Source organism: Schistocerca nitens, chromosome 2 (assembly GCF_023898315.1).
Source record: "Schistocerca nitens isolate TAMUIC-IGC-003100 chromosome 2, iqSchNite1.1, whole genome shotgun sequence".
NCBI classification, from domain to species: Eukaryota; Metazoa; Arthropoda; class Insecta; order Orthoptera; family Acrididae; genus Schistocerca; species Schistocerca nitens.
Window position 1 is genome coordinate 766,478,014 of NC_064615.1, and position 26,161 is coordinate 766,504,174.

At 37.0% G+C, this 26,161-nt stretch overlaps 1 protein-coding gene across 1 annotated transcript in view; it reads left to right on the top strand.

Annotated features, from left to right (window-relative positions):
- The window catches only part of LOC126237003 (regulating synaptic membrane exocytosis protein 2), a 1,236,422-nt gene that overhangs the window by 472,363 nt on the left and 737,898 nt on the right, over positions 1-26,161 (top strand). The window contains exon 8 of the mRNA XM_049946727.1: positions 12,332-12,520. Within this exon, the coding sequence (XP_049802684.1) occupies positions 12,332-12,520 (189 nt within the window). The remainder of the gene's footprint in view (positions 1-12,331; positions 12,521-26,161) is intronic.

Consider the following 26,161-nt stretch of genomic DNA (forward strand, 5'->3'; position numbering starts at 1 on the left):
TCCAAGCAATAATTTTCAATCATTCTTGCCACGGAATCCTCTGAATTTAAATTTGTAACAGCATGGACAGTACAAGTTTGTGAGTCAGTTTTATTTTGGTTGGTTGTGAGTCAGTGTTATTCTGGTTGGTGATGAATTGTTATGAATATGGTTAAAGCACTGTATCAAGTCAGAATATGTAAGATGATGTACATTATAGCATAAAGAGCCTTCATTCACATCTCCTGTTATTAAAATCTATTGATTTATTCGTCAAGAGTTTATCCAGCAATTCTTCTAAATGACATAAGAAGTCGTTCACATCACTGTTTGGTAATCTATACACCAACTATTCTTAAGCTGCATATGCCTAGCTTTATTTTTACTCCTGCTGATTCAAAGTTCATCAGTCCAATCAGTGTTTCCACACTGAATGTTATTTCTAATATAAATGCCTACACCAACCACTATGTTTGTGTATCTTTTTATAATGTACACTCAGAATTTTGCAATTGTTTAATTTAAGGCTGCAAATATCTTCACTCTCGCATGTGATTTACTTTCTCCTAGAAATTCATCACCTTTTTTTATTTTATTGGTGATGTACTGGTCACTCTGGAACATTATTTTACATTTTTTTTGTCTTCTCTGGTACTGTCAGGGAAAGTTTTGCCTTTATATAGTGAAGGCTGCTTAACACTACAAAGGGACTTCTACTTCACTTGCAAATCAGCTATTTTCATAGATTAGGCTGTTCAGTTCAATTTTTTTTTCTTATAATCGTTTAGCTTCATTTTTCATGTGAAACATGCATACCCTCATAATTCAGACATAATCCATGTTTCTTGTGGAAGAATTTATCTAATTGGAGATCAGGGGAAGAAGTCAGGTAAGTTACTTTTGTCAAAATTGAATTATTACTAGAGCTCATTCAGACTGATCATATGCATCTGTTGAGAGGCTTTTTTTTAATTAAAAAAAAAAAAAAAGTGAGCCCAGAGATACGAGTTTTCAAAGTTTTGCTGTAAGGGTGAAAAACCAGGTAAATCAGATTTTCATGTGAAAGAAACAGGTAAGTCACCACTGGTGACTCATCTGGCTGCCAGAGGGCAGAACCAACAGAATTATAATGGAAACTTCACATCACAAGTAAATTGGAGGCAATGAAGAATAAAAAGAAAGTGGCTGTCTGCATAGACTTTGCAAAACATGTATCCCCACCAAATATTGCAACCAATGATATTTATTTTAAGCACAAATTTTGATGTATTCATTCAATATTCATGTTATTGCAATAGTCGAGTCCTTTATATATACTGAATGCAATGTGAAAAAGGCCATGAATGATGTGACATCATTTCTTCTTCACCTCATCGTGCCTTGGATGAGGTCATTGAAGAGCTCCATACACAGCATATGAGGAGGACTGGTCATCTGAACCAAAAAACTCTAGTAAACATGGGCTCTAACGTGCATACCAGTTTCTTAAGAGCTATGATTGCTTTTCCATTTTCGATACTATGAAACAAATTTCTTCTGCTGCAAGCTATTTGCTTTCCATATTTTGGGAGGAGGTAGTATGGACTAAAACAAGAAAAACTTGTCTAGTAAACATGGTCTCTAAAATGCATACTTTAAGAGCTATGAGCACTTGTTCTGTAGAAGGGATGTATTTCACAGTAGGGAAGAAGAACAAGTGCTTATGACTCTTATGGTATGCACTGTAGAGCCCATGTTTACTGGACTTTTTTGCTTTGAATGATCATTCCTGTCATATACATGAATATTGACCATTCCTCCTGGAACACCCTGCACATTTTGTGTTTCTGCTGGTGGTCAAAAACCTTCACCAATTTCCCCTTCATTCATTATATAACTCTCAATCAAATTATTGGACAGAAGAAGATCAAAATTACATTCCCTATATGTATTGATTTGGACTTAGAGTGTGATAAAAATATTGGATTATGGAATACAAAGGCACTGATGGAAATGTCTGAAGATTTCAAGGAAATGATTGAAACATCCTGATGTAAGCCATCTCCTCTGAGTGCGTTCACAGTTAATTAAGAAATTGAAAACACTATTAGACTCAAAGTACACTGCAAAATGCCCTTTCAAAACTCAGCCTATTAAGATAATATCATCTGAATCCAGCCACTACCATATTTTTAAACATCAAACAACTTATCACAGAGCAGTGCAAACTGTGACCAGTAGGACACCATGAGAGTGTCAACCAATGGATGGGCTGCTTGAACTGCTCATACATGCTTACAATGGTATCTTTAACTTCAGAATTACTTACTTGTCAAGTGCACAATAGTTTTGCATTATCTTTTTTCACTGTAATCTAACTCAAACAGTTCCATGCTTAATTCTAGATCTTCTTCCAATTTCCAGGCTAAAATATAAAGATTGGCAAAGCCTGATTATGTTTTTCCATCCTGGTGCTATAAAGCTCTCCAGTCAATTGCCCCACAGCTAAATATTCGTAATATGAGTACTGTTGCTGTATTATCACAACCAGAAATTTGTTTAGTTGTGATTATTGTGTTTGGTTGCATTTTGGGAAATTACTTCGTCCTGGGAACACTCAGGATGCCAGTAATGCTGTTTTCACATTCAGTGTACCAAAGATGTTTAATGTATGAAATAAAAGTATTGTATGTTCTTATATATTGAAGTAATCACAATTCAAGCATTAAAATCATTTTTTCTCCAGTTTCAGAAAAATTTACTTATGTGGGTTTTTCCCTCTGGCCCTTCAATTTGCCTATGACCGAAACTGAACACTTTTCATAACCTGAGCATATTATTATTATTATTATTATTATTATTTTGTCTCATTGTTAACACATAAGTTGTATACTAGATCTTGCCTCTTTGAGGTTGTAATAACAATAGTGTTTTCCAATGTGTTTAACTCTAAAAAATTATTCAATCCTCCAGTACGAATGCCAGCTTCCTCACATCCTACCACATTTGTACCTGTTACACTGATGACAAAATTACTGTTGTGCAATATTTTGCTTTCTAAATCTACATCTACTGCCATGTTTGTTGTTCTTGCTCCTGGCTTGACTGTGTTACTAATTTGGATATTATAGTTTGCACCTTGTAGAGTATCTCTGTGGCTATCAGCAAGTAAAAATATGTTTTTCTTTGTTGTGGATTTCTGAATATAGTCGCCCATAACTTCATGCTGTTGACAGTGTATGTTAACCTTTTTAACTCACTTTTTCAATCTGATTTTAAAAGTTCACTACCTTTTGTTACCAAAATACCAGTTCTCTTGTATTCTTCTTTTGTAGACAGGCTTGTTTTTCTATCAGTATGCCCTCTACAAAGTTTGTTAGCCTTGTTGTACTAGTACTCATTTATGGTACACTGTATCTGGTTTTATCCACATACATTGTTTCATTTGCTAAATATCTCCTGTCATATTCAGGACAACCATCACCCTTATCAAGGTTTGTGTGTGTGTGTGTGTGTGTGTGTGTGTGTGTGTGTGTGTTTGTGTTTGTGTTTCAAGTAAGAACTTAAGCTCAAAGGTGAATTACAGTATTCTGCTTCCACAGCAGAGCACCATAACCATATTACGAGTGGTTTTATTCACTTAAGTGTGTGCCTTCCACACAGGATTTTCCATTTACCACTTGAGTGTAACAATTAGTGAGATATCATATTTCACCCTTTGTTATCTGCTAATGTCTCATTAAAAAACTCTTATCTCTTTGTCTGCTGCAAACATGTATGCCATATGCTGTCTTGAGTGCCCACTTTTTTACTGCTATGAGAGATTTGCATTTGGTCTACTACCTGGAGTTAAGCTTGCTTCACCCCCTGTTGAACATAGTTGGAACACCAGCTGTGATTACATCCTGTGTTGCTCAGAGTTTTGTCATGTGCTACACAGCAAAAAATAAATTGACTATAAAAGTTATTTTCTCACCTGAAGATTCAGAGATTGAAGTCTCTCTGTATATAAAATTATTACACTAAAACAGTGACAGAATAGATGAAATTGTTTTTGTAGCTAAGAATAAGACCACTCTAGAATTTTTTATGTAATTTTAGTATCCTGTGGTGAAAGCAGTATGACTTCCCATTTAATCTCAGTAACTCTGTGTTTTCTTAAGAATCTGTACTTAATACATTATGCTCTAAATGAGTCTGTTAGTAGTTAAGCCATTGTTTTTTGATCATCTGTCATGGGCTACTGTTTGATTTGGACCAGATTATACAGTTTTGTTCCCCGTTAGGGACATTAAAACTTGTGTAACAGTGTATTTTCATTCAGAGAAAACCCATTGTGTAGCAGGTAGATAAATAAAATGTACTGAGAGTACGTGATATCACGCTTATAGAGGTGCATTCATGCAAGCTGCAATAATAACTTTTTTCCTGCGTGTTTATTTAATGTGTATCATCATACCAGTTAGGCAGACTGGTTTTTAATGACATTTGGGGTCACTAGCTTAATCCTTTCAAAGCCCACATTACAGTTAAACTTTAATAGATCGTATCATTCTAACAATGTATTTTCTTTATCACCACTATCACAAATATCACCCACAACTTTTAATTCCTAAATGTATAGAGCACATAAATCGTAACAGTCTACTCATACCTTCCTCACAGCAGGCTACAAACTGCAACTTCTAACTCACAAAGCATAATATATCACTTACTCTGTACAAAACTGATTGCTTATTTGTCAGAGAGGATTATTGCCAATTGGTAATATGTGCAATATGTAAGCAATGAAATGACACCAACCTGATTAGCAGCTTACTAATGGCTTTCTAAAGACTTCTGCTGTTTCACTGGAAAGACAGTCTGAAACTGAGCATTTTCTGATGCATTGGTGTGTAAGTGGTGTTTTTTTTTTTTTTTTTACATAACTTACGAAATGTGTATAAAACCCAATTAGAGAGTCTTTACAAGTGTACAAATATATTTCAAACACATATAACAATAATTTCTTTCTTCAGTTGTGGAACATATTATATTACTTTCTGTAAATGTCCAAATATTTTTTGGCCCTCAGAACTGAAAAAATATTTATAAATTTTGTTTAATTGATGCAGTGTTTGTTATATTTTAATTTTTATACCCACCATTTGATACAGATGTCATAGTGTCTGAATTATCCAAGTTGTATTTTGTTAAGCACAGCATCTCATTTGGAGAGAAGCTTAAAATTCAGCTGCTCTAAGTATCCAAAAAGCGTTACAACTACTTAATACTATTTCCAGTGTTTTTAAAATCTGGATTCAGAATGGATAAAGTAAAAAATTAATGGTATGGTTTCAACCTATTTATCTATTTCATTTTATGCACATTATTTTGATGACTGACCTAGCCATCTTCTTTAGGTGCTGTAAGCTTTTTCTTTTGATTACTTACTGCTTTGACACCAACCAGACTGTGAAGTATTGTTGGTATCACATTGATATTTTTAGCCTAGTTCAACTCATTCAACCTTTGATGCTCATTTGTTTTTCTGAACCCAATCTGTTATTCTGTGAAATGCACATTTTCTCTACAATGTCATATCTGATGGCTGAGATGGCTGGCATGATCTTAATAAATTTAATGCTGGATCCAAGGCCTTGTTTAAATTGAAACCTCCATCCCTATTTATTAGGTTTTCCAAGATCTTGCCTGTCATCTCACCCGCCACAGCTGAAATATGGTGAGATACTGCATTTCACAGAATAACAATGCAGGCCTGGAGAAAACAGATGAGAATCAAAGCATGTAATGGGTCCCATAAATCAAAACTTGGCTATAAATAGTGGTGCAACACCAACAGTACTTCACAGTTCGGTTGGTAGTGAATACGCACAAGAATGTGGCTGGAAGCATGTGAAGAAGATAGTTAAGTCAGTCATCAAACTTTTATGCATTAAATGGAATCAACAAATCAGCTGAACACCTGAGAGAAGTAAAGGGTTATTTATGGTTATTTAGTTAAGGTTTATAATTTTTACAGATGGCTTTTATTTTTAGTATCAGTTTAAATTTACCTTTCTTCTTAGTACCTGACCATTAGTAATTATTCTCTGTGTAATAAATGTGCAAAAATAGTATACAACAATAAGATGGCTGTGCAGATTTGGCATTCATATTGGGTTTTTCAGTGAACTTTCTGTTTTGGGTTATCTGTACTCTTAAGAATTAGTATAGCTCTCAGATATTATTCACTTTAAATAATATTCACAAAATGGCTCCAAATAAATCGTACATGAACCTTAACATTGGAACACCTTCTGCTGCCAACTTTTCTTAGTTCTGTTGAATAAATTTTACAGGAATTTCGACACTGCTTCTAGACTCTCTGGATTCTGAAGAAATTTCACTCTTCCTCTTGCAGAAACAACAGAATGGAGTATGATATGATCTGATTTACACAGTTGAGGACTATTATTTGGACTTCTGTTGAACATTAATCACTCTTAGCAACTTTGAAGATTTTATCCTCAATATTCCATTAGTACATTCATGATTTAGTCCTCAGTACCATTGTGATGAAATTGTTAACATCTCAAAAATGTACTTCACTTACATAGAACATAAGGAGTTTCTACCCTCTGTCAGCTCCAGAGTATATCTGTTTATTTTGTTAAGAGTATATTTATCTGCGTATATTTTTTTTAAAATCAAACCTATGCATTCCTTCAACCTTTGCTATATATATATAGCCTGTAATAGATGTAAGCTTAACTACCCATATCTGTATCATAATGAAAACTGTGCTCTTGTTCTCTGTTCTCTCACTCATTTCACCCTCTCTCTCTCTCCCTCTCTCTCTCACACACACACATATATATCCTAAGGTAAGTCTTTCCGCTCCCGGGATTGGAATGACTCCCTTAAAACCCACATCCTTTCGTCTTTCCCTCTCCTTCCCTCTTTCCTGATGAGGCAACAGTTTGTTGCGAAAGCTTGAATTTCGTGTGTATGTTTGTGTGTCCATCGACCTGCCAGCACTTTCGTTCGGTAAGTCACATCATCTATGTTTTTAGATATATTTTTCCCACGTGGAATGTTTCCCTCTATTATATATATGTATATATAAAAACAAAGATGATGTGACTTACAGAAGAGGGAAACATTCCACGTGGGAAAAATATATCTAAAATCAAAGATGCTGTGACTTACCAAACGAAGCGCTGGCAGGTCGATAATAGACACACAAACTAACACACAAAATTCAAGCTTTCGCAACAAACTGTTGCCCCATCAGGAAAGGGGGAAGTAGAGGGAAAGACGAAAGGATGTGGGTTTTAAGGGAGAGGGTAAGGAGTCATTCCAATCCTGGGAGCGGAAAGACTTACCTTAGGGGTAAAAAAGGACAGGTATACACTCGCACACACACATATCCATCCACACATATACAGACACAAGCAGACATATTTGGTCCTGCGAAAGCTTGAATTTTGTGTGTATGTTTGTGTTTTTATCGACCTGCCAGCACTTTCGTTCGGTAAGTCACATCATCTGTGTTTTATATATATATATATATATATATATATATATATATATATATATATATATATATATATATATATATATATATATATATATATATATGGGAACATTCCACGTGGGAAAAATATATCTAAAAACAAAGACAAAGATAAAGTAAAGATGTAAGTCACATCATCTTTGTGTGTATATATATATATATATATATATATATATATATATATATATATATATATATATATATATATCTGTGTGTGTGTGTGTGTGTGTATATTCTAGACACTATCTTTAGTTTCTTCAGTTTTTATTAGGTGTGGCTGTGAGATTTGTACTGAAGTAGTTTTTTTCTTCCTTTTGTCTTGCTCTAGTAGGCAGTGCCACAGGTTACCCCAAGGTTGTAACACAACATATACATGTCATTAATGCACATAAAGCTGACTTATGATGGAAGTTTAAATATCTGAAATATGTTGTGCAAATAATTAGATTGTGGAGGTAGCATTAAACTTCATGTTTCTTTCAAGACCAATTTACATACATCCTTTTGAAATATCATGATTTTCAAAATAATTATGAAATTTCATTGTTTAAATGATCTTACGTTTGCACTTTCCTGCTAAGACAGTCTTGACACCTTTTTCTTGCTTTTATCTCTTTTGACTTTGTTTGCTGTATTGTTTCTGATAATTGCTGGCACACTCTATTTCCATTGTTTTTCGTTTCTAATAGGATATCTGCCAAATGTTAATTCCTACAATATTAGAGAAGGAAAGTTGCTACTCTCCATATAGTGGAGATGCCGAGTTGCAATAGGCAAAACAAAAAGACTCACACAATTATAGCTTTCGGCCATTAAGGCCTTTGTCAGCAACAGACACATATACACACATGAACACACACACTCTCACGCAAACACAACTTGCACACGTCTACAGTCTCAGATAACTGAAACCACACTGCAGCAGCAGCACCAATGCATGATGGGAATGGCAACTGTTGAGGGTAAGGAGGAGCTAGGGTGGGGAGGCGGAGGGATAGTATGGTGGGGGTGGCGGACAGTGAATTGCTGCAGTTTAGATGGAGGGCAGGAGAGAATGAGGGGGGTGGGGGTGGGCAATAGTGGAAAGCAGATAAATAAAAAGAAATTAAAAACTCTGGGTGTGGCATTGAAATGACGGCTGTGTAATGCTGTAATGGGAACAGGGAGAGGGCTGGATGGGTGAAGACAGTGACTAATGAAGGTTGAGACCAGGAGGGTTATGGGAATGGAGGATGCATTGCAGGGAAAGTTCCTACCTGTGCAATTCAGAAAAGCTGATGCTGGTGGGAAGGATCCATATGGCACAGGCTGTGAAGCAGTCATTGAGATGAGAGATATCATGTTTAGCAGTGTGTTCAGCAACAGGGTGGTCCACTTGTTTTTTTGGCCACAGTTTGTTGGTGGCCATTCATGCGGACAGACAGATTGTTGGTTGTCATGCCTACATAGAATGCAGCACAGTGGTTGCAGCTTAGCTTGTAAATCACATGACTGGTTTCACACGTAGCCCTGCCTTTGATGGGATAGGTGATGTTAGTGACCGGACTGGAGTAGGTGGTGGTAGGAGGATGTATGGGACAGGTATTGCATCTAGGTCTATTACAGGGGTATGAGCCATGAGGTAAGGGATTGGGAGCAGGGGTTGTGTAAGGATGGATGAGTATATTGTGAAAGTTTGGTGGACGGCGGAATACCACTGTAGGAGGGGTGGAAAAGTTAGTGGGCAGGACATTTCTCATTTCAGGGCACGACGAGAGGTAATGAAAACCTTGGCAGAGAATGTAATTCAGTTGCTGCAGTCCTGGATGCTACTGAGTTACGAGGGCAATGCTTCTCTGTGGCCAGACTGTGGGACTTTGGGAGGTGGTGGGAGACTGGAAAGATAAGGCATGGGAGATTTGTTTTTGTACAAGGTTGGGAGGATAATTACAGCCAGTGAAGGCTTCAGTGAGACTCTCGGTATATTTTGAGAGGGAGTGCTCGTCACTCCAGATGCGACACCCATAGGTGGTTAGGCTGTAAGGAAGGGACTTCTTGGTATGGAATGGGTGGCAACTGTCGAAGACAAGGTATTGCTGGTGGTTGCTAAGTTTGATATGGATGGAGGTACTGATGAAGTCATCTCTGAGGTGGAGGTCAACATCTAGGAAGGTAGCTTCTTGGGACCAGGTGAAGCAAATGGGGGAGAAGTTGTTGGCTTCTGGAGGAATGTGGATAGGGTGTCCTCACCTTTAATCCAGATAGCAAAGATGTCATCAATGAATCTGAACCAGGTGAGGGGTTTTAGGATTCTGGGTTTTTAGGAAGGATTCCTCTAGATGGCCTATGAATAGGTTGACTTAGGATGGTGCCATGCAGGTGTCCATAGCTGTACCCTGGATTAGTTTGTAGGTAATGCCTTCAAGGGAGAAGTAATTGTGGGTGAGGATATAGTTGGTCACTGCAACTGGGAAGGAGGTTGTTGGTTTGGAATCCATGGGGCGTCTGGAAAGGTAGTGTTCAATTGCACTCAGGCCATGTGCATTAGGAATGTTAGTGTACAGGGAGCTGGCATCAACAGTGACGAGCAGGGCATCGTGTGGTAAAGGGACAGAAACTGTGGAGAGTCGGTGGAGGAAATGGTTGGTGTCTTTTATATAGGAGGATAGGTTCTGGGTAATAGGTTGAAAATGTTGGTCTAGCTGTTAATTCCTACTATATTGTGTTAATTCCTGATAAGCTACTTATTGTTCTGTCCAAGATTCATATTTTGTTGCTTGTAGCCTTGCCTGAGCCTAGTTTCACCTTTAATTCAGTCTGTTGCCATGTATTTCCTTTCATTAAAGTCATGAATCATTTGTAACATTTTTCCCCACTGTGACCACCTGTCTCTTTTTTACATATTTAGGAGTTTCACATGTAAAATCATATAAATCGGCCGTGCGGTTAAAGGCGCTGCAGTCTGGAACCGCAAGACCGCTACGGTCGCAGGTTCGAATCCTGCCTCGGGCATGGATGTTTGTGATGTCCTTAGGTTAGTTAGGTTTAACTAGTTCTAAGTTCTAGGGGACTAATGACCTCAGCAGTTGAGTCCCATAGTGCTCAGAGCCATTTGAACCATATAAATCATCTCACAACTCACACTCCTGTCATGAAAATCGCAAGTGAATGATCACTGAACATATGATATAATGATTAAACATGGCTTGTTGTGTAACTCTTAATGCAGTATTACAGCTTTTGAAAGATGTTTCCCAAAGAAATTGTATTAACATCCTGCAAAAAATAACACCATATAAAGTCAACACCAATAAGTAATAGTTGTTTCCAGAATGAAATTCTCACTCTGGAGCTGAGTGTGCGCTGATTTCTAAACTTCCTGGCAGATTAAAACTGTGTGCCGGACCAATACTCAAACTCGGGACCTTTGCCTTTTGCAGGCAAGTGTTCCACCAACTGAGCTACCCAAGCATGACTCACGACCTGTCCTCACAATTTTACCGCCGCCAGTACCTCGTTTCCTACCTTCCAAACTTCATAGAAGTGCTCCTGCAAAACTTGCAAGACTAGCACTACTGGAAGAAAGGATATTGCGGAGTCATGGCTTAGCCACAGCCTGGGGGATGTTTCCATAATGAAATTTTCACTCTGCAGCGGAGTGTGCGCTGATTTTGAAACTTCCTGGCAGATTAAAACTGTATGCCAGACCGAGACTCGAACTCGAGACCTTTGCCTTTCATGGGCAAGTGCTCTACCAACTGAGCAACCAAACAACAACTCACGTCCCATCCTCAAAATTTTACTTCCGCCAGTACCTTGTCTACTACCTTTCAAACTTCACAGAAGTTCTCCTGCAAAACTTACAGGACTACCACTACTCAAAGAAAGGATATTACAGTCCTGGAAGTTTTGCAGGAGTACTTCTGTGAAGTTTGGAAGGTAGGAGACGAGGTACTAGCAGAAGTAAAATTGTGAGGATGGGTTATGAGTCGTGCTTGGGTAGCTCAGTTGGTAGAGCACTTGCCCACAAAAGGCAAAGGTCCAGAGTTCGAGTCTCGGTCCGGCACACATTTTTAATCTGCCAGGCAGTTTCAAAATCAGTGCACACTCCACTTCAGAGTGAAAATTTCATTCTGGAAACATCCCCCAGTCTGTGGCTAAGCCATGTCTCCGCAATATCCTTTCTTCTAGTAGTACTAGTCCTGCAAGTTTCGCAGGAGAACTTCTGTGAAGTTTGGAAGGTGGGAGACGACGTACTGGCAGAAGTAAAATTGTGAGGATGGGTCATGAGTCATGTTCGGGTAGCTCAGTTGGTAGAGCACTTGGCCGTGAAAGGCAAAGGTCCCGAATTCGAGTCTCGGTCCAGCACACAGTTTTAATCTGCCAGGAAGTTTCAAGTAATAGTTGTTGTTTGTTACATATAATCAGTTATAAGTATATGGAAAGTGTAAAAATGAAATAAATATGCACTCCTATTGACATGTACTAGTTTTTCACAATTTTATTGTGTACTTCATTACTGTAGTATTTGTCAACCTAATGGGCAAAATTACAGATTATCTGTCTCATAAACTTACAGCTCCCTATTTTATTTTTTATTTATTTTGCTTTGTATGATGAATATGTCAATATATGATTAGGCGTATAATAGACTGAGTGACTTATTAATTACATATCTTATGTGGAGATCTGTATTTTTCTTTCATTTCTTGTTTAATTTAATTATCACAAATGAATAGTTTAATCTCTGTCACTTGAAGAATTATTGTATTAAGTTGACACACAAAATTCTGTGACATTATACAATGTTTACACATATTGGTTGTTCTTTAACAGGTGATGAAGTTATAGAATGGAATGGTCGTTCCTTACAAGGGAAAAGTTTCCAGGAAGTATATGACATCATCGCAGAGTCAAAACAGGAGCCTCAAGTGGAACTTATAGTATCTCGTTCCCTAGGCAGTCGGAGAGCATCTCAAGCTCCTTGGAGGCAGGCTCACTCCTCACCCACCCCCGTCCATAAAGGTAACTGAATACATAGTACAGTTTTGCAACAGACAGCAGGAATCAGTTACATAATTCTGGAAAGCAACAGAATCAGTTCTCGAAACTGAAGCATATTTCAGTTTATTATAATAGGTTATCTACATTGTTGCCTTCCTTGTTTCAAAATAACATCTGTTTCTTCCACACTGTTTTATATTACGCGCTTTACTTTGTACATAGTGTACTCATATAATTTTGAATTGTGTAAACAATGATCTGTGAAATTAATTTCTGCAGAACCTATTTTTAACACATAATATCTGGTAGTATAATAATATATGCATGTAACGTTATAGTGATGAATATGATTGGTCAGGAATCACACAATCATGGATTTAAATTGTTTTCTTCGTACATGTTTTGACACATATATGATTTTGATGTGTTGTTATGTGTTGGATACTATTTTTCTTCATTGTACAGGTGTGTGCTGTTCATCTGAATTTTTTGATTGAACTGTGTGCTTTCTTGACAAGAAAATATGTCATTAATATTCCAGGTGTTACAGCATAGTGAGAGGTCATTGAGTTGCGTCTGAGCTGTTGAAGCTATGGCTGTGTTTCTTTTTATTATGTACATATTTTTGCTATAACAATTTAATCTTTTAGTTCATGCACATGCATAATGGGAGCAACAACTTTATCTTAAGTGAAGAAAGTTATATAGTGATTTTTATTTGTTTTTCCTCACCTGCAGGTTTCAACACTCAATGTGGTCATGTAGTCAGTGTATTTTCTGTTATTTTTCTCTACTAATTTCTGATGTAGAATTCTTTTCTGTATCTTTTAGCAACAGGATTCCATCTTCATCTGTCATACAAGGCTGAATTTGTGTCTCTTATATCTCTCTCACATAAAAAACAAAAATTGTATAAAATTCTTTCTTGTTCAGAGTTTTCAAACTCTTCCAGTTTCTAACATAATATCCTCTGTTCTATTTCCATGCAAATAATCAAACACAGTAATCTCACTACCCTTGAATTGTAATCTTTTTGTTGGTAGTTTTGGTGCAATTAATACAGTTAAAGTGCATTGTTTTTTAAAACTATTTGTGCATTTAATTTTAGAATTTATCTTCCTTTTTGGATAGAGCATAAAAAAATGCAGTTAGTAAGAAATGGTTGTTTATCATCAGTGAGAATGTTGCTCTGTTCATGTTTGTAGTATTTTTTTATTTTTTATTTTTTTATTTTTTCGTATTTGGTCAAAACAAAAACTTAATACCATAAGATATAAAGCTTAGTATAGTATGTAAAGTCATCAAATATTCATAAAGAATGTTCAGTATACTTAAGTAAGTATCATTGCAGAAGACAGATGCTACAACACCAATTCTTGGATGGCTGCTGATAGAAGCATAGAGAGTAGAATACTTCTAAATCTCAAACTTTGAAATCAGTGGTTGCCTCATATGGAGCAAATACCTTTGTGTGTGTGTGTGTGTGTGAGAGAGAGAGAGGCGGGGGAGGGGAGTGATATATACTTCACCATGTCTGACAAAGAAATGGGTTTGGGGTAGTGGGGCACCATTAATTATTATAAAACCAAGCAATATGAGTCTTTTGCCTTTCATGGTTTTATTAACTGTGCCCATTTGCCTCAGTTTTTGCTGGCACACTTTTATGCCCTTCTTCTGCTGTACATATTGTTATTCAGATATTTTTGTTTCATATTTTAAATATCTACTTCAGAACCAGGATTCTAGATCTCTTCACTCATGTGTCACTGGAATGAAATCTGAGAGAGTCAGTTAAGTGCATTGATATCTGAACATTATTTTCTAAATTCTTCTATGAGGCACAATTCTCTTACAACATGCTTATTGCCAGAGAGGAAGGGGGAGGGTGGGGGGGAGAGCAAGAGAGACAGAGGGAGAGAATACTTTATGGATTATGGTTGTTAGAATGGTAGCTAACGACCAGTCCAAAGTGCTTGGTAAACTACATTCAGACATGAAGCAGAAAACTGAAATCTGTCAACATTTTGAAGCAAATGCAGAACTTATTACCCATTTCTCTACATTATTGGACTATCTGTACGCTGAAATTGCAGACCCCCACCTAGTAAAATAAATGTACATAACTACAGGATATGTTACGCACTTCTTTTCAACTAGTATTTACAATACTTGCACATGAATGAAATAAACTTCTTAAGTAATTCCTGAATAATTTAATATAACTTGCAAAGCAGCAGGTTCTCTGCAAATTAAAATGTTTATATACAATTATGCAAGTACGTGGAGTGCAGGTCATCACTGTTACCAATAAAATAATCAAACGTTTGATTGTTGTTGCATAGCGTACAAGATAACTCTGTAAAAACCATGTCTTTCCACTAAAGTATTCTTGTTGCCCACTCTACACTTTTTAATCTTTCCTTTCGTGCTGAAAATTACAAAGAGCTGTAAAATGAATGGATGCATCAAAATCTGGTTAACCAGTTGCTTGCTATTGGTGGCACTGGGTGACACAATGAAACTGAAATATGTAAATGTTGTGTTATACTGTTGTGAAATGTAAATTCACATTTATTACCTCTTTTATACCTCGTTTTGCATCCATTTGACACTCTTTCTGAGACAGATTTTCTATGCTTCAGTATGATATCGATCTATATCTGTATGCATACTCTGGAAGACACAATATGGTGAGGGGCCGAAAGTACCTTGTACCACTACTAATATTTCCTTTCCTTTTCCACATGCAAATAGAGTAAAGAAAGAATGACCTTCTACATGCATCTGTACAAGTTCTAATTTCTATTATCTTTATTGTACTTATGTGAAATATATGTTGGTGGCACTAGGATAATTCTGCAGTCTGCTTGAAATACTGGTTCTCTAAATTTCCTCAATAGTGTTCCCCTAAAAGGAACGTTTCCTTTCCTCCAGAGATTTCCATTTGAGTTCCCAAAGAATCACCATAATACCTGTGTTTTGATCAAACCTACCAGTCACAAATCTAGAAGTCCACCTATATATTACTTCAGTGTCTTCCTTTAATCTGATCTGATGGGGATTCCAAACAGTCCAGCAGTACTCAAGAATGGGTCACACTAGTGCTCTAGACCGTTCTCCTTTCCTACTGCAGCCCTTACATGATCATTCTATTTCATGTAGCTTTGCAACATTACATCCAGATATTTAATAGATGTGACTGTGTCATGCAGCACACTAATGAAGCTGTATTTAAACATTACAGGACTTTTCCTATTCATCTGCATTAACTTAAATTTTTCTGATGTCACCTTCTCATACACCACAGCGTCACCAGCAAACAGGAGCAGGTTGTTGTTCACTCTATCCATTAGATCATTTATGTATGCCATTCTCGTATAACAGCAGTCTTTATCACACATTGCTGTGGTACTCATGACAATACCCTTGTCTCTGATGAACATTTGCTGTCGAGGTCAGTGTACTTAGGAAGTCTTTGTGCCATTCTCGTATACGAGTACCTATTTCATATGCTCAAACCTTTGTTAACAATTGCCAGTGGAATACTGTGTCAAACACTTTTAAGGAATCTAGGAATATTGAATCACAGAATATCATTTGAGAAAAGGGCTGTGTTCATTTCATTTCTTGTTTCTGATTTTCTCTATTTGTATCCATCCCTTGCTACCTTACCATAAAAGGAAGTTTTATCTCATTTCTTCTGTTTTTTACATTCCACAGTGTTTTAACATTTTACTGACATTAAACAATAGTGTTTATTAGTTATAATATTTGTTATTAGACCAGGAGTCAAAAATTTTCAGCTGAAATAGGAAGTAGACATTTAACATATTAAAGTCCATTTATTGTATTAGACATACCTACCAAATGTTTCATTTGCATCATTAAATGCTTATTGACATGTGGTTAAGAAAAGCTGTTTGTGCATTTGTTGTTATTACTAAAACATTGTAGCCACTTTTCACTGTCAGTTATTTAACATGTAATGAAACAAATGGTGTGGAATAGGCAACTTCATCTACAGTAATATACAAAGATAATTATATTTTATGCTTCCATATCTTTAATGAAAATTTATATGTGTGGTGGCACTGACAAATGGTGACACTTACTGTGCTCTGAAGGACTATGAAGTGATGACATTCAGAGCAACAAAAGTGTTGAGTATCTTACCTGGTTTTGCATGTTACACTGTAAAGGAATAGTACATTATTGAGAATTTTGTCACTGTGACTATTAATTCAAGATTTTCAGAACCCATTATTTGATATGACTTGTAACTGTTATTGAAAGAATGTAGTCCATTGATATTGACTGATAGTGACTGCTGAGCCCATTGCTAAAGAGTGGTGATGTGGAGGCTTGTAATCACGGTGTTGGGCTTGAACTTCCAACAAATTGGACGTAGTGAGGAGTCTATTTCTCAAAGGCCTCAAGGTTGTTACTGAGACTTTCTTCAAAAATAATCAAGGCAACTCATATCATATAAATGGGAAGAAGATTTCTATCTCAGTGACAAATTTGAGGTAAATATTAAGCAATCCACCCGTGACTAGTGGGCTAAGTTTTGGACTATAATCATCTTGAAATTATACGTTTCTTTCAGACAGGGTGTATGGATAGTGACTCACAGCAGAAGGCTGTAAGATGACTGTAAAATTCTGTGAGTCCAAATCTTTAAGCAATTAAAATTCATAGAAAAAAGCGATATATTGACAGTGACGGTTTCAAAAGCTGATAAGTAAAAGATACAAATTAGAGGTAATAGTTACTTTCTGTTAATTATAATTATTCTAAGTGATAATGCAACAGTGATGATACATAGGAGAAACATTTTTAAATTTTATAAGACACTTTGTTCATATGCAAGTGTATCAAGACTTCACTGCATTCATTTTTTTGTATGTGTTATAAAACAGCTATTGTACAGCCAGAATTGTATATTACCAGGCAGAAACAGCCTTTTCTGGTTACTTCAGGAAAGTATACCAAGAACAACTAGTTCTAATCTAGTAACATTGATTATTTTGGGAATTACTTCTGGATTACTTAGTATATATAAGTTAGAAGACAAACAGACAGTGTGGAATGAGCTACTGCTGCTTCTTTTATACAACTCAGTTGCTGTTTATAACTAATACTTCAAACAGTAACTAATACTTCAAATAAAGCATTACTTTACACACTCTGCTGTCAGCTGTCTGTCTCCTGACGAAGTCAAGATTTGTTTGATACAAACATTAAAGTTAGGCAGAACTTACATTCCTGACTCCAATTATTCTGATAAATTATAATAGTGGCCATGAGGTATATTTTTACTTTGTTATTGAACATTTGAGGATCCTAAATTTCTTGATCATTGCATGAAAAATGATTTCCTTGCAGGAATCTAAAGAATTAAATGCTTTCATCACCCGTAGCTATTCCAAGTATGGAATAATTTTGCAATTTTTGTTCTTTCAGTGAAAGCATTCTGTTTCAGTATAAATACAATTTCATCAACAAATTCCACACCAATTCTTTCACCAAGCTCCTGATGTATTAAGTAAAAACCTAAAAGTAGCTCAGCAGTCGAACCCTCTAACTTCTCTGTCATATGTGGTTACATTAAGAAAGCTTTATGTGTTAGATGTTAATTCCATCAGTATAAATACAGTTTCATCAACAAATTCCACAACAACTCTTTTACCAAGCTCCTGATGTTTTAAGTAAAAATCTAACTCTGTTATATGTTGTTACATTAAGAAAGCTTTTTGTATTAGATGTGAAGTCCATCAAATCGTTAAATTGTTTGATGACAGTGAATGAAACTAAACAAAATGATCCAGTTAAATTTTTTCACAGACACAATACAACAAGCGTGTGATATAAAGTGTAATTTTTGGCCAGAGTGGTAGCATAATTAGTAAATTATATGTGGTGCTAAATATGCTACATTTCACTGAAGATGAGAGAGAATGGTTTCTTTACATAAAATAAGCATGGCACTGATTATTTGAACTCTACCATTTGGTCTACAAAAATACTAAGAAACAGGAGGAATGAAATTGCCATTACCAATTTGCCCATGGCCCCGTGTCTTTTTTTCCAAGTATTTTTACAAAAATTGAGACAAAAGCACTACACTTATCAGACAAAACAGAGAAATGATCTGTAACTGACCAGTAAGACTTAATTTTTGACATTTATACCTGACGATTAAATCATGAGAAAAGAAACAGAAAAATAAAAGTACAGAAACATTAGATCACTTACAGCACATATTATACAGTGAACCTTAACTGAGATATACCATGATGGTTATTGACTTCTGTTTTCACATACTTGTGCATTTTGCCTAATAGCCTAGCTTGAATTAATAGTTGTTCTCTGGTAGGCACAGTCCTTTCTTTTCAGGTCTTGTATTATCATCATCTTTGAATTTTACAAGTCATCTGTTACAAAAGATATTCAACACATTTTACCATGCCATGTATTTTGCTTTAGGGTGTTATAATCTTATTGATATTTGTTTATGAAAGCTTAGCATTCAGTGTTGTTCACTTTGTTACTCCATGGAAGTTTTATGTTAGATATTTGTGATTTTGACTGTCTCATGTATATGGCAGTTTTCAGTGTTAATGTTCTCTCCATTATCACTTAGGATTCTCTGCATTTTGATAAGCTCCTCTTTAATTTCCTTTTCATATTAGTCTTTTATTTTTCATACCTTGCTGTCATTAATTTATTTATCTTACAGTATTATGAAGTTGCTATTCTCACTATACTGGAAATGGTAAGTTACACACAGGCATAACAAAAATACTGCTAAACGAGTAAGCTTTTGGTCAGAAGGCCTTCTTCTAAAATAGTAATAGATAAAACACACACACATTCACCCGAACATAACATACACAACCATGATCACTGTCTCTGGCCACCGAGGTCAGGCTGCAAGCAACAGCACATGATAGGAAAAGCAATATGGGTAGTGGGGTTAAGGAGGAGGCTGGGCTGGGGAAGGGGAGGGATAGCAGTGTAGTGCTGAGAGACAGTGAAGTGCTGCTTGTGACGGCAGGCATAGCAGATAGGTGCAGGCGACAGGTTAAATTGAGGTGGGGGGGGGGGGGGGGAGGTGTGGGTGTAAAAGAACAGAAGTAAAAAGACTTTCAGTTTGTTGGTGGAATAGAAGGCTGCTTGGTGCTACAGTGGGAACAGGGAAGTCAGTGGGTGGATGAAGGATAATGATTAACAAAGGTTGAGGCCAGGGCGTTTACAGGAATGCAGGAAATATTGCAGGGGGAGTTCCCACCAGACATTTCAGAATAGCTGGTGTCGGCAGGAAGGAACCAGATGGCACAGGCTTTGAAGCAGTGACTGAAGTGAAGAATGTTGTGTTGGACAATGTGCTCAGCAACTGAGTGGTCCAGCTGTCTCTTGGGCACAGTTTGGCAGTTGCCATTCATACAGACAGATAGCTTGTGGTTGTCATACCCACGTAGAATGCAGCTCAGTGGTTGTAGTTTAGCTTCTAGATCATGTTACTACTTTCACAGGTAGCCCAGCCTCTGATAGGATAGTGATGCTTATGACCAGACTGGAGTAGGTGGTGGTGGGAGGATGTACGGGTCAGTTCTTGCATCTAGGTCTACTACAGGGAGGCAATGGGTTGGGACCAGGGATGGAGTAGGGATGAACAATGATATTGTGTACATACATACATACATTAATCCTTGTTCCATAGATCGTGAATACGACATTTCTTAATGTTGTGGAACGTGTCACTTGAACATAAGATTTCTTTACACAAAATAATTAATTAATTATTTATTATTTTTATTTATTTATTTTTTACAGTTACTGCTTCACATCTAAGAATTCATCTATTGAGTGGAAGGAGTTGTCATTCAGAAATTCTTGTAATTTACTTTTAAATGTTGTTTGGCTATCTGTCAGACTTTTAATACTATTTGGTGAATGACCAAAGATTTTTGTGGCAGCATAATTCACCCCTTTCTGTGCCAAAGTGAGATTTAATCCAGAATAGTGAATATCATCCTTTCTTCTAGTGTTGTAGCTATGCACTTTGCTGTTATTTTTTAATTGGGATGGGTTATTAATGACAAATTTCGTAAGTGAGTATATGTATTGCAAAGGTACTGTGAGTATCCCGAGTTCCTTAAATAAATGTAAGCAAGGTGATCTTGGGTGGGCTCCAGCTATTATTCTGATTACACGCTTTTGTGCAATGAATACTTTCTCTCTTAATGACGAATTACCCCAAAATATGATGCCATATGAAAGTAGTGAATGAAAATAGATGTAGTAGGCTAATTTACTGATATGTTTATCACCAAAATTTGCAATAACCCTAATAGTGTAAGTGGCTGAACCTAACTATTTCAACAGATCGTCAATTTGTTTCTTCCAATTCAATTTCTCATCAAAGCACACACCCAGAAATTTTCAGCATTCTACCTTAGCAACAGACTTCCTTTCATAGTATATATTTATCAATGGTGTTATGCCATTTACTGTACAGAATCGTATAAACTGAGTATTCTCAAAATTTAGTGAGAACCATCTGCAGAGACTCACTTAATAATTTTACAAAAGACATTATTTGCAATTTCCTCAGCTGATTTTTGCTTCTTGGGTATGATTACTATACTTGTATCATCAGCAAAAAGAGCTAACTTTGCATCTTCATGAATATAGAGTGGCAAGTCGTTAATGTATATTAAGAACAATAAGGGACCCAAGACTGAACCCTGTTGAACACCATTCTTGATACCTCCCCAATTAGAGGAATCTGCTGGTTTTTGTAGACTATCTGTAAATTTCAACCTTCTGCATTCCCCCAGTTAAGTATGAATTAAACCATTTGTGCACTGTCCCACTCATACCACAATACTTAAGCTTATCTAGAAGAATTTCATGATTCACACATTCAAAAGCCTTTGAGAGATCACAAAATATCCCAGTAGGCAATGTTCGGTTATTTGTTGCATTTAATATTTGATCAGTGAAAACATATATAGCATTTTCTGTTGAAAAACCTTTCTGAAAACCAAATTGACATTTTGTTAGTACTTCAGTTTTACAAATATATGATGCTGTTCTTGAATACATTACTTTTTCAAGAAAATTTTGATAAAGCTGTCAGAAGTGAAATTGGGCGGTAGTTGTTAGCATCAGATCAATCCCCTTTTTTATGCAATGGTTTAACAATAGCATATTTCAGTCTATCTGGAAAAACTCCCTGTTTCAGTGAGCTACTACATATGTGGCTGAGAATCCTACTTATTTGTTGGGAATAAGCTTTTACTACTCTGTTGGAAATGCCATCAATTCCATGTGAGCTTTTACATTTGAGTGAAATTATTATTTTCCTAATTTCAGTAGGAGAGGTGGGTTGAATTTCAATTTTATCAAATTGCGTTTGTACTGCCTCTTCCATATACTGCACTGCATTTTCTAATGAATAGCTGAAACCTATTTTCTCTAAAACACTTAAAAATGATTAATAAAAATGTTTTCTACTTCTGACTTCTTGTCAACAAACTTTCCATCATGTTTGATAGAAATACAGTCTTCCTGTGCTCTCGGTTGCCCTGTTTCTTTTTCACAATATTCCAAATTGTTTTAATTTTTGATACAGTTCAGTAGTTTTTATAATGTTTCATTGTTTCGGGATCATTACTCCTCATAGCTATAAGATACATTTCCATTTTCTGTTTACAAGATATTTTTATCCCTTTAATAAGCCATGGTTTTTACACGCTTTCTTACAATTATATTTCACTGTTTTCATAGGGAAACTGTTTTCAAATATACTCACAAACGTATCATGAAATAGGTTAAATTTTAAATTAGCATCATGTTCCCTGTACACCTCAGCCCAGTCTAACCATTGCAAGCTTTCCCTTAAATTTTGAGGTGTTAAATCGTTAATAGAACGCACTATTTTGGAGGACTGTTTTGCATTACTGTATGGAGCTATATCATATACTGTAACTAGCTGTGCATCATGATCAGACAGACCATTCTTAACAGGAAAAGTTTTTATTTGATTAAATTTATCTTGGTCTATGAAACCATTATCTATCAGTGTGCTGCTTTCCTGTACCACCCGAGTAGGAAAATCAATAACTGATGTCAAATTGAAAGAACCAAGTAATACGTCAAGGTCAAGCTTTCTATCTGACTCTTTCAGAAAATCTATGTTGAAATCCCCACAAACAATAATTTCCTTTTCTTTGTCTGACAGGTAGCTCAACAAAGAATCCAAGTTTTTCAAAAATAGTTGAAAATTTCCCAATGGGGACCTATACACAGTTACAATTATAAAAGTGCCTTTATTTAGTTTAAGCTCACATGCACATGCTTCTGTGTGTTGCTATACACAAAATTTTTTAGTTTCCAAATTTTTCACACTATGACTGATTTTAACATATATGGCAACTCCTCCTCTCTCCATAGTGTCTCTACTTACACGAGCTGAAAGCTTATATCCACCTACATTTACCATTTCCATACTTGTGACTATATGATGTTCAGACAGGCATAGTACATCTCTTCCACCCTCAGTTTCTAAATCTTCTATAAACAAGAAGCTCATCTACTTTGTTTTTTAATCCCCTGATATTCTAATGCAATATATTAACATTATTTTTTACTGTGCTTTTATGTGAATCTTGTGACATACTGACATTATGTTTTGCTGTACTGTTATGAGACTCTTGTGATATTTTCACATCTCTAGTACCTGCCTGTTTGAATTTTTCACTTAGCTTAATTTCAGTCAGTGTAGGATGATTGGATATTGATCTTAGCCTAAAAAAGTACTCCCATGAGTTTCAGTCCCCCCCCCCCCCCCCTTAAAGATTTTGCTATCATCCCAGCCAGTTTACCCTTCCGTTTCCTATTGAGATGCAGGCCATGTCTTGTGAAGTACCACCTTCCAATACCATCAACATGAACCAAACCCATGCTTGACAAAGTAGCCGCCCGAAGCAGCTGATCTAGCTCCATGTTGACCCTCCTGACAGAGCTGTTCAATTTGGGCTGATCATACCACATGAAAGCATGAACCAAGACAACATTTGTATGGTTTGTTGCAGATGGTATTTTTACCAAGTCTCACTCAATATTGAAGCCCTGATCCCTGTCAGTACTGTTTCCCGCTCCACCCAGTACCACAACACGATCCTGCTTTGTAAAACCTTTGCACAATGATCCTTCATCCTCTATCACTTGGCTAAGACATGTACTGCACTTGAAAATACTTGTGACCTGGTACCTGTCACCTAATTTTTCCTGCAAAATTTGGCCCACACCTCTTCCGTGGCTACTACCTAACAACAGAACTTTCCTCCTACTTTCTTCTTTTTTTGCAACAGTTGGTTTCCTAATGAAAGTCTATTGAGTGCTGACTACACTTACATCTACTTGAGCCTCTTCCTTAGCTGACTGAGGTAGCAAGGCAAACCTATTTTTTGTGCCAATGATGAAAGTGTCTGATACTGTTCTCTTTCTGTGGCCCCTGTTCTTTGCTACCACTTCCCAACTGTCTTCACCCTCCTCCCCTCCTCCCTAGCACTATCCAGTTCAGCCTGAAGGGCTCTAATCTTCCCTTCCTGTTCTGCTATTTCCTATCTCCTATCCCTTTAACATAATCTGCAATACCATGGAAGAGACCAATTTACTTCCCCAATTCCCATGCCACTACATTCACCCCAATGTAACCATCTGTCACAACAGCTGCACAGAACCCCAGAACTGACTTTCCTATGGCAGCTCAAACACTTCTCACTCATGGTTGTGTACAATATTTTTTACAAAATTTATCTAGGCAATAACAATAATATTCTATTAGCTACAGATGACAAAAGCCACTTAAGTTATGTGGAACACTAATATACGTGTATACTTCTAATGTAGTAAAGTAATGCAGTTAAACTAACGTTAAAAATCAAAACCTGTATACCCAAAAAATTAGGCCTTAGATCGTGTATGCGCGATACGTACTTTACGCGTTTTGAAAGGAAATATAAGATTGAACTTAAAACCTTTAATTCCCCGAGTAGATACAGTACTATTAAATATGTGTGTAATGAAAACAACCTAAATTCTTCACTTAATACTTAAAGAAATGTCTTAAATTTGTATGTAAATGTCTAAAGTACGTGGAAACTGGCCCTTATGTTGTTCAGTGGGCAGCAGAATACTACTGTGTGAAGGGCGGGGAGACTAGTGAGTAGGACGTTCCTCATTTCACAACACAATGAGAGGTAGTTGAAACCATGGCAGAGAATGTGATTCAGTTGCTCCAGTACTCAGCGGCACTGAGTCATGAGAGAAATACTCCATTCTGGCAAGATGGTGGGGCTTTGGAAGCTGCTAGATGACTGGAGAGGTAAGGCACAGGAGATGTGTTTCTGTACAAGGTTGTGAGAGTAAATTTGGCCTTTGAAGTCCCTAGTGAGACCTTGATATAATTCAAGAGGGACTCCTTGCCCCTTTGCAACTGGTTACTGTGTCCGTATTGAGTGAATATCTGCTCTATTAGACCAACATTTTCAACCTATTATCCACAACCTACCCTTCTACATGAAAGACAACAACCATTACTTCCACTGACTCTCCACAGTTGCTGTTCCTTTATCTCAGGGTGCCCCGCTTGCCTGCAACCTACCCTCCTATATGAAAGACAACAACTATTACCTCTACTGACTCTCCACAGTTCCTGTTCCTTTACCACAGCATGCTGTGCTTATCAGTATTGGTGCCTCTTCCCTGTCACTGCATCCCTAATGCCTGTGGCCTTGCTGCTATTGAATACTTCCATTCCCAATTCCCGACAGTTTCCAAACTTGCAGCCTTCTTCCTGGTCACCATGGCCAAGCATGTCTTTACCCATAATTATTTCATCTTTGAGGTATCACCTACGAACAATCCAGAGTATGGAAATGGGCACTCACATGGCACCATCCTATGCCAACCTATTCATAGACCATCTGGAGGAATCCATCCTAACCATCCACAACCCCAAACCCCTCACCTGGTTTAGATTCATTGATGACATCTTTTTGATCTGGATAAGGGTGAGGACATACTGTCCACATTATTCCAGAAACTCAACACCTTCTCTCCCATTGGGTTCACCTGTCCTTCTCAGTCCAACAAGCCACCTCCTCAATTTTGACCTCCACCTCAAAGATGGCTACATCAGTACCTCCATCCATATTAAAACTACCAACCACCAGCAATACCTCCACTTTGGCAGCTGCCACGTATTCCACACCAAAATGTCCCTTTCGTACAGCCTAGCCACCTGTGGCTGTTGCATCTGTAGTGACAAGAAGTCGCTCTCAAAATATACCAATGGTCTCAATGAGGCCTTCACATACCAAAATTATTCTTGTGCGGAAACAGATCTCCCATGCCTTCTCTCTTCAGTCACCCACCATTTCCTTAAGTTCCAATGTCCAACCACAAAGGAGCATTTCCCTTGTGACTCAGTAGCATCCGCCATGGTTTCAGCTACCTCTCGTCGTGCCCTGAAAGGAGGACTATCCTATCCACTAACCTTCCCAGCCCTCCCACATTGGTATTCTGTGATCCACCAGACCTGCACAGTATCCTCATCCATCCCTGCTTCACCCCTGCTCCCAGCCTGTT